General features: G+C 37.4%; 1 protein-coding gene across 1 annotated transcript; it reads left to right on the plus strand.

Moving 5' to 3' along the window:
• Positions 1-444: 444 nt before the first annotated feature.
• On the plus strand, positions 445-3,049 carry LOC145060966 (GDP-L-galactose phosphorylase 2-like). Its single transcript, XM_079008295.1, has 6 exons — positions 445-1,044; positions 1,167-1,270; positions 1,358-1,417; positions 1,501-1,743; positions 1,846-2,310; positions 2,434-3,049. Exons 1-6 carry the CDS (start codon positions 927-929, stop codon positions 2,761-2,763), a joined length of 1,320 nt encoding a protein of 439 aa, XP_078864421.1. The 5' UTR covers positions 445-926; the 3' UTR covers positions 2,764-3,049.
• Positions 3,050-9,957: the final 6,908 nt, after the last annotated feature.

Here is a 9,957-nt window from a genome sequence, read left to right on the forward strand (position 1 = left end):
GCATATACCCTCACAAACCTCCTATTTCTATCATTGTGAAGTGATTTTGGATTTTTTAATATATGTGTCGATTTCATTCCTAATGATAGCATTATTAATTCTCATTTTCATATTCTCGTTTATGATGTATAAGGGAGTAAAGTATCAAAGATTCATTGGATCTAGTGGTTTGGAAGACAGTTTTATAAACTTTTAAAATATAATATTTTAATTTGAAAAGATATATATATTTAAAGAAAATAAATAAATAAAGAAAAAAAAAAACCAACCCGAGACGCTCGAACCTAAATGCCAAATGGAGTGGTCAGGTCAGGTGAGGTCACGGGCTGACGGCTGAACCACAACCACACGTCCACGGTTGACACTCCACACCCATGAAATCTCACCCAACCGCTCATCTTATCCCACCTATATAATCCAACCACTTTTCCACCATTCATTCGCATCATCAATCTCATTCAAAGTTTCAAACAAATCACCCTCTTCCCCTTTGCCGATTGACCTACTGCTGCCGGATAATCGTCATCGAATTAGGAGAAACAGAGTCTACCCTTGGGGTTGCCTGCTAGAGAGGAACGGGTTGGGGTAAAACCCTGGAACGACAAGTTGCAGACATCACGGCTATACACGGAGCAACGCGGCCACTCGTTCATGTCCGATCAGTACGGCGGAAGGGTTCAATAACTATTGAGAGCAACCCTTCGACGCACGGCGGACGTGGCGCTTTGCCTTCCGAAGGCGGTAGCCCATCCGACCTTCTCTTCCTTGCCGGCGGTGGTTCATCCTCCTTCCTATTCCTCGTAGCTTAGGGTATATTAGGTCTAGACTTATACGCATATATCCCATACCTGTTATTATCGTTTAATTTTCAAGATCTGCTTTCTTCATCGCTCGTATCCGTTTAATCAACCAACCAATCGAAGAACATGTTGAGGATTAAGAGGGTTCCTACTATTCTTTCCAACTACCAGAAGGAGGGGGTCGAGGAAGGTGGCGCAGCCCGTGGTTGCGGCCGTAATTGCCTCAGAAACTGTTGCCTAACAGGTATTCCTTCAATTGCGTCCTTATTTAATATTTTTCTTCAAAACTTCGTTATGATTTGTAGTTTTGAACGTTTAAAACATTGTTTCTGTTTTAATTCTAATTTATCCTGGGGTTGAATACAGGGGCTAAGCTACCTTTGTATGCTTTTCCAAAATCCAACAAGGTTGATTTATGCCACAATAATGAGGCCCCTTTTCCCTTCTTGGACTCCCTTCTTCTAGGAGAGGTAATATCCAAACTTCCATATCTCATATCTCTGTAGTTAGGGTTTTTAATAATTTGTAGACTAAGATTGTTTCCTGTAAAACTCCAGTGGGAGGAACGAATGGAGAGGGGTCTTTTTCGCTATGATGTTACTGCTTGCGCCACTAAGGTATTCATCAGTTTCTTGTCTTTGAAAAAACTAAAAGTTATGCTAATTTTCCCTTAACCATACTATTTTATGAATGTTTACAGGTGATTCCAGGTGAACTCGGTTTTGTGGCTCAGCTGAATGAAGGTCGCCACCTTAAGAAACGGCCCACTGAGTTCCGAGTTGACAAGGTGCTACAGCCTTTTGATGAGAACAAGTTCAACTTTACCAAAGTTGGACAAGAGGAAGTGCTATTTCAGTTTGAAGCAAGCGAAGATGGTGAAGTCCAGTTCCATCCAAATGCTCCAATTAATGTGGACGGTTCACCAAGTGTAGTTGCCATTAATGTATGTGATGAATGCTTTTTTTTTTCATCTTCTATGTTATAGTATGATCTTCATACAAACAATCTAATATAATAAACATGTTTATTCATTTGAAATCAAAAGGTTAGCCCCATTGAATATGGGCATGTGCTTCTGATACCTCGAATTCTTGAGCGCCTACCTCAAAGGATTGACCATGAGAGCTTATTACTTGCACTGTACATGGCACGTGAGGCTGGAAGTCAATACTTTCGTCTTGGTTACAACAGCTTGGGTGCTTTTGCTACCATCAATCACCTTCATTTCCAGGCTTACTACTTGGGTCTGCCATTTCCAATTGAGAAAGCTCCCACTAGAAAGATTACAGACTTCAATGGCAATGGCAATGGCAATGACAATGGTGGTGTTGTAATTTCTGAGATTCTCAACTATCCTGTTAGAGGTCTTGTGTATGAGGGAGGAAGTGGAAGTTCTCTTGAAGATTTATCAAATGCTGTGGCTGATTCATGCATATGTCTTCAAGACAACAATATACCTTACAACGTGCTCATTTCAGATTCTGGAAGACGCATCTTTGTCCTTCCTCAGGTAAAAAAAAAAATATATATATTTATAAAAGAGGAAAAAGAAAAAGAAACAATCTTTTATATAGTGGTTATTGTTTGAAGTTTAATTAGTTAATGTGAGAAATGGAATGGATTGGATGAACAGTGTTATGCTGAGAAGCAGGCTCTTGGGGAAGTGAGTGGTGAGCTGCTGGATACACAGGTGAATCCAGCGGTGTGGGAAATCAGTGGACACATGGTGTTGAAGAGGAAGGAGGACTATGAAGGGGCCTCTGAGGAAAAAGCATGGAGACTTCTTGCTGAGGTGTCATTGTCTGAAGAAAGGTTCCAGGAAGTCGTGGCCATTATATTTGAGGCCATTTCCATTACAGAGAAGATGTTGACTGAAGATGAGCAAGATGTTGACCAAGTCGATGGTGGTCCCCGTGAAGCAGCCATGGTGCCTGGGAATCAAGAATGCCTAGTTCAGTACTAGGTGTATGTATGCTCTGCTCTGCTCTCTTGTTATATATATATAGTTAAGTTATTTGGGAAGTTTTTCGTGGTTTTGGTGTGTTTGACCACGAGACTTGACCATTAAATAAAAGCAGTGTGCGTGTGTGTGTGTGGGTTTGTAGTGTTTGCAAAATGACTTGAGGATATTTGATTGTGATTGTGTTGCATGTAAATATTTCAGTGTGTGTTGTTGCTCTATGAGAGCTAATTAATGGCTGTTGCCAACGTAATGTATTTGTTGGTTTATGCTAAAGGTTATTAATTAAGTCTTGTGCTACCTTGTGATGCTGTTATTTATATTTATCAACTTAGAGGGTCTTTGGTAAAACAACATTGCAGCTTGTTAGCGTTTCCACACCGCTATAAGCTAAAAATGTGTTTGGATAAAAATAGCTTATAGCGGTGACAAATCTTTAATAAGTCATTTTTCATAAGGTTAATGTTTTTTTTTTCTTTTTTTTTGCCAAACTTAATAGCTTATAAGCCAATAAGCTAATAAGTGATAATTTTTTTTTTCCAAACACCCTCTAAATTAAAAGGACACAAAGTTGTGAACTACTATTCGTCTCGAACACAATGGTGTTTGTTTTTTTTCTGTAGATTTTCTTGGCATCTTCTGTTTGCAATGCATAAATGCATAGACCACATGCGCAAACATTAGTCTTCGCTGTTTGTTTTTTTGAAGACTGTAGATCTAAAAATGTCTATGTGTAGTTTTCTATAATCTTATAGTCTAAAAAAACACAAATATATTTATTTATTTTTTTTGGATTTTTTTAATTTATATTTATTCAAATTTTATTAATGATAAACAATTTGAAAAAAAAAAGTTACACTACTTTAAGAAAATGATATTTTTGATAAATTTATAAATAAGATTTATTACAACAATGATCGTTGAAAAAAAAACCATAATATATTCATATATTTTTTGTACAAAATTTTATAAAACATTATTTAATATAATATCGTCAATTTCTTGGGAAATTTCTATGTTATGTTTTTTAATTGATTTAATTGAAAAAATCGAAGTTCATTTCCATCCATTTATTTATTAAATTCTTTGCTTTCTAATTAAATGTTTATATATAACTTTGCGACCAAAATTGTTGGTTTTTATTAAATATATACGTTAATTCGTATCATTTTTATTTTGATTTTTTATACAATAATATATAAAAGTTGATCAAGATTTCTTAATTATTTATAACAAAGTCATAAAAATATTAAAAAATCACTTTGAGGTTTATAAAAAAAACAGTTTATTTAGATTGTATTTTATATTAGTAGCATGTAGATGTTAAAAAAAACAAACAGTCTTCTTTTTTCAGACTGCAGACGTTTGGTCCACCTCTTCTATTACAGAGGTCTACAAATGTGGTCCGTAGACTACATTTGTCATCTAAACGTGCTATGACTTCATCTATTCTGCCTCAAAACAATTAGTTATTCATTTCCGCCTACCAAACTTCTACTCTTTCAACATGCACAATCTTTTAACCTCACATGACACGACATATTTCAAGGTATAGCCCTAACTCGAAACTCGACACGAAAATAAACAGGTTGACACGACACGACACATTAATTAAATGGGTCGGGTTAGGGTCAAGCACTTTCAACCCGTTTAGTGTTTCGACACGACACGACACGAAACGACACGATTGCCACCTCTACCAACAGATGGAATGAATTCAATGGTTATGATATGAGAGTCTGTAATATCATAATAGGGTAACATGTACCATATAATCATACAAATTTCAACATAAGTGGATTTTGGTCAATTTAACTATGTTAAAAAAGAAATTTTCGGATTTAAGGGATAATTAATTCCCTTATTTTAAAAATCTGAATATTTTAAATTAATTCAAATTTAAAAATCCGATTTTATTCATAGAATGTCAACCATAAACTAATAAAGATATTTTTGATTTTATTCTTGCATAATATATTTTCAATGTAGATATTTTTATAATTAACCTGATTTAAGAATTCTATATATTCTTCATATACATCCAAGTCAGAATGAGGGCTTATGATTTAATTCTTAATATACATACGAACTCAAATAAAGATTCATACATATTCCTACAAACTAAAAACCTTATACATTTTAATATAGTTATGAATATTCTAATAGAATATCATAAAAAATGAATTAAATTCTTAAAGAATAGCATTCTTGAATATACAATTATTGAATAAATACACTTGATCTTCTTCAATGATCCAAATAATCCACTTGATTCCAATTATACTTACGAAAATGTGATGTATTATTGTAAGAATGTAATTCTTCACAAATATACTTGTTGTTGAACTCGATTCCAAATTTTTCTCTTGTATGATCAATATTGAATTCCTTCTTCAAGCCATTCAAAAAGAATAACATGCATTACTCGTTAGTATTACCAGTTAAACAAATATACTGGTTGTTAACAAACATACTCAAAGACATTCTAACAGAATGCATTTACATAAATAAACTCTGTCTGAATACATTACAAAATGCACTTAAATCATAGTCTTTTCTTCTATATGTATAAACATTCTAAATCTGAATTACTAGCAACACATGTTTTATGTAATATTTATTTTCTCATAGCATAAATAGGTGTTTGCATTCTGACATGAAAAAAAGAAATCCTAGCTTAACTCTTTTCATGCAACCGACCCCTTAAATTGCAGGTGTGAAATTCATAACTACACAAAATCCAAATTTTTGCGAATGCAAAAATCACAACCTAGTTATGAGATACCAAAGAAAAATAAAATAACCCATCATAATGCAAAAACCTATGCATTCTATGAGAATATAAATATTACATAAAACATGTGTTCCTAGTAATTGTAACATCCATAAATTTTACGCCAAATTTAAACTTTTTCAATCAGAAATAAAACCCAATGGTATTGTTTACAGAAAATGTTTTCAAATCATTATTCAATCAGAGTATCCCAAAAGCCAGATCATAAGGATGAGGAGCGGTACGGTCACGCCTTCGCCTTGCCATGATCTCCCGAAGTACCTGAAACAATAACTATAAACTATAAGCCCGAGGTCTTAGTGAGCTACCCTCAAAATACCAATACCACATTGATAATATCATATCAGTAATAATCAATCAATCAACATTCATACTGGGCCATCGGCCTGATTGGACCGCCCTACAGGGCCTACAGTCTAACTGAATCTATACCGAGCCTTCGATATGACTGGACCGCCATGTGGGCCTATAGTCTCCCTGGACCGCTCATAGGGTATGTTGGCCTTCAGCACAAAGCATGACCGCCTCAACCCAACCAACAAGCAAATGATCATGTGCGCATAACTAACATATACTGGCATATACAGACATCAAATATATTTATCTTACGGATCATCAATCATAGCAATCTCTCATAACTAGAGCATAGGCCCAGCAGGCCACTAGCATACCAATCCCTAAGGATCATAAAAACATAACATACTGTCTATCATGATTCTGATCTATCAGATCATAATTGCATATATCATATCATAACCATAACAACTAAAGGTGTAACACCCAAATTTTCAAATAATTTTTCACGTTTTAAAAACACACTTTCATTAATAATTGTTATAAAAATATCATTGTATCACATAATCAGTTCATAACATCACATCCCAAGATCATAAAATGTAAAAGCTCCTCATGTGTGTACTGATCAAGCCGACGCCTTCCCGCGATCCTCACTGGTACCTGAAACACATAACACAACACTGTAAGCATAAATGCTTAGTGAGTTCCCCAAAATACCACACACAACACATATTAGCCACTCGAGGCTATAACTCTGTTTGACCCTCTGTTCAATATGTCTCAGTGGGATCCTACAGTCCCATAACTCTGTGGGCCCTCTAGCCCTAACTCTGTGGACCTTCCGGTCCTAACTCTGAAAACTCTGTAACATACATAGCATAAATCATATAGAAATCACATCATGCAAAAGCATACAAAATACTCTGTCACATAACTCTAATTACCACTCTAGGTAAAGTATAGTGAGAAGACTCACCTTGGGTAACTCGGTAAATCTCGAACTCTGAAAAATCGGGTCTAGCCTCTGCCTAATCATATTAAATAAACACTCTAAATCAATACGTCTCTCAAGGCTAGACTATTCCTTCTCTTAGTACTCTCAGAAGGGTAAAAGACCATTTTACCCCTCTCATGGCTCAATGACCCTAAAGTTGACCAAATCCTAAAAGTCAACAAAAGTTAACTCTCCGGGTTATGCTGCGCGTACCAAACATGTACACTGGGCGTACCCGGCGTCCTCACAGAAACGGGGTGCGCGACCCCTTACTCCACACGTACTGGGATTACACCCCGCGTAAATCCCAGTTTCAGACTCTAAGCTCTTGAGGTCTTAAACAGTTAAGACTCACATCCAACTTCTAGATCTGACCATTTCTAAGCCTTTTAATCCATAAAGTTGGTGACTTTAAGCCTTTGCATGGCTGGACAAGTCACTAACTCCCATAACATTTCATTTCCCAACTCTAGAAAGCTCATAACTCAAGCATGACCTCATAACAACGACCAAGATGGAAACTTTATGGATCTATAACACAAATATCACTGAAATGGGATAGATCTAGGTCCATGGAGTACATTACACTCATAAAGTCTCCACCTTTGGGAGTTTTAACCCTAGAAATCGTCCATGCAATCATCTAACCAAATAAAGAGGAAAGTTTTGAACTTTATACCTCTACATGAAGCTCCTTTCATTATAGATCTCAGATCCAAACTTGCACTTCAAGCCCTAGCCCCCACAAGCTCTTCTCCTTCTTCTTCACTAACACACCAAGACACTTTTAGCTCCAAAACACACACAATCAAGCTAAGGATGACGTAAGGCTCTCTCTCTTAGGGTTTCGCTCTCTGATATGGAGGCTGAGAAATGAGCCTTAGCATCCTTTAAATAGTGCACAAGCCAAACATTTAGGGTTTGCATCTGGACCCGTTACGCCCAACGTAACCCTGGGTACGCCCAGCGTACCCAGGCGAGTCCACGTCCAAATTAAGCGCATGAGTACGCGCAGTGTACTCCTCAATACGCCCAACATACTCATTTGCTACAAGAACTCTCACAAGGGACCAATCTTGACAACATGACAAAATGGAAGGGTCAAATAGCTTACCTGAATTTTGGGATGTTACAAAAGGGTCGGCCTTGGTGCCTTAGACCCTTTTGATATAGTGAGGATAACTCACCTTGTAGATGTCGACTTGGTAGATGAACTATAACTCTCGGATCACTGCCAAAAACTCCACCACCTATTACCATAATACAATCATACCCATCAGTTCCCAACCTTTCAAGGTACTCCATAAACCAACTAGTCAAACCTTGGTCAAAGTCAAAGACCTCAGTCAAGGTCAACAGTCCATGTTGACCCTTACTTGCCGAGTACCCTCGGCTACTCACCGAGTTCCTTAAAGTAATTTTCCACTTGCCGAGTCACTGGAGTGACTCGTCGAGTTCCTTTGGTTTACGATCGAAATCTAAGCCCACTCGTCGAGTTTCCTTCTTGCAACTCGACGGTTACACACACATACATAAATTGGGGAAACTTCAACCGACTCGCCAAGTTGTTCATACAACTCGTCGAGTTCCTTGGAAATCTTCATCAGACTCGCCGAGTTGTTCATACAACTCGTCGGGTCCAGGCCTATCTTCATATGACTCGCCGAGTTGACCTCGCGACTCGCCGAGTTCCTTCAGTCCTTAAGCCATACAGATTCTTTTAGGCCATGCAATGGCTCCAAATTACAGACCCAAGCTCCTAAGACATGATTTTCACGTAAAGTTAGCTTTACGTGCATGCATAGCTAAAAAGGCTCTTAATGTCAAATCCAAGCTCACAATGGGGTTTCATACTCAAGGAAAGCTTCATACATGGCCAAACTCGGAGCTTTATGACTTTAGGACCTAATAAGTGTCTAGATCTGAAGTTACAACTTCAGATCTAGCTCATATCTCACAATATCATCACAATCAAACCATAAAAACCCTAGATCTCAACCAAATGAGGTCTAGAAGGAAAATGAGGTAAAGGTGGTGACTTGATACCTCCAAATGATGCTAACTGAGGTAGATGTTTGATTCCCACACCTTCCTTGCTCCTAGTCTCTTTCCCTCCAAGCTTTTCCTTTCCAAAAACCTTCTTTCTAAAGCTCAAGACACACAAGAATGAAGCACCACACGATAGGAAGACCCGGGGATTAGCCCTAGGCATAATGCATGAAAGACCAGGAGGCGGCTCCTGACACACAGTATGTTATTATGTATTATAGGAAGACCTGGGGGTTAGCCCTAGGCAATATGTATGAAAGACCAGGAGGTGGCTCCTAGCACACTGTATGCCATTGTGTATGAAAGACCAGGAGGTGGCTCCTAGCACACTATATGTGGAGTAGCCTAGTAGAGTAGTATGTATAGTTGTCTTTGTGATATTTGCATGAAAGACTAGGGGGTGACCCTTGGCACTTGCCTATAAGACCCATGGAGTGGCCCCATGCTTGACCAGGAAGACCACGTGCGGCCCGTGGCATAACCACAAGACTATGTTTGGCACATAGCACCTTAGCAAGACTATGTTTGGTACATATCACCTTACTTGATTATGGATATATTGGTTATGTATGGCTCTTGGCTATGTATGGCATGTATGGATCAGTTGGTTTGTATGGTATGTGGTACCTGGGGAACTCACTAAGCTTCGTGCTTACGGTTTTCAGTTTTGGTTTCAGGTACTTTGTTTTCAACGAAAGGAGACGGCTCGATCGCAGCGCATCACACTATGTTTTCCGCAAATGAGATCTTTGGGATTACACTCTGATATGATTTTATGATAATATGTTTTGATTACCGACACTTTGGTTTTTCACGAGATATTATAATGAATGTTTTTATAATGAAGTTTTTATGTAATAACTTATTTAAAAATGAAAATTTTGGCCTTGAATTTTGGGATGTTACATAAAACCCTTTCTTTGACTTTATTTCAATACATACGATTCATTTTGGATCACAAAAACCCTCATATCATTAATTTGACTAAGAACCAAACTGAAACCATGTGCTTTAACTTTTCATTAGAACGTGAATCAGATGAACAAGTGAAGAAATTAGGGTT

Source organism: Lactuca serriola, chromosome 7, assembly GCF_051521515.1.
Source record: "Lactuca serriola cultivar US96UC23 chromosome 7, Lser_US96UC23_V15, whole genome shotgun sequence".
Lineage (NCBI taxonomy): Eukaryota > Viridiplantae > Streptophyta > Magnoliopsida > Asterales > Asteraceae > Lactuca > Lactuca serriola.

Excerpts from the sequence above, each read along its gene's own strand:
- LOC145060966 (XM_079008295.1), top strand. The coding sequence starts at position 927 with ATGTTGAGGATTAAGAGGGTTCCTACTATTCTTTCCAACTACCAGAAG. Across the intron at positions 1,045-1,166 it reads CAGAAACTGTTGCCTAACAG|GGGCTAAGCTACCTTTGTAT; the intron begins GTATTCCTTCAA and ends GGTTGAATACAG. Across the intron at positions 2,311-2,433 it reads GCATCTTTGTCCTTCCTCAG|TGTTATGCTGAGAAGCAGGC; the intron begins GTAAAAAAAAAA and ends TTGGATGAACAG.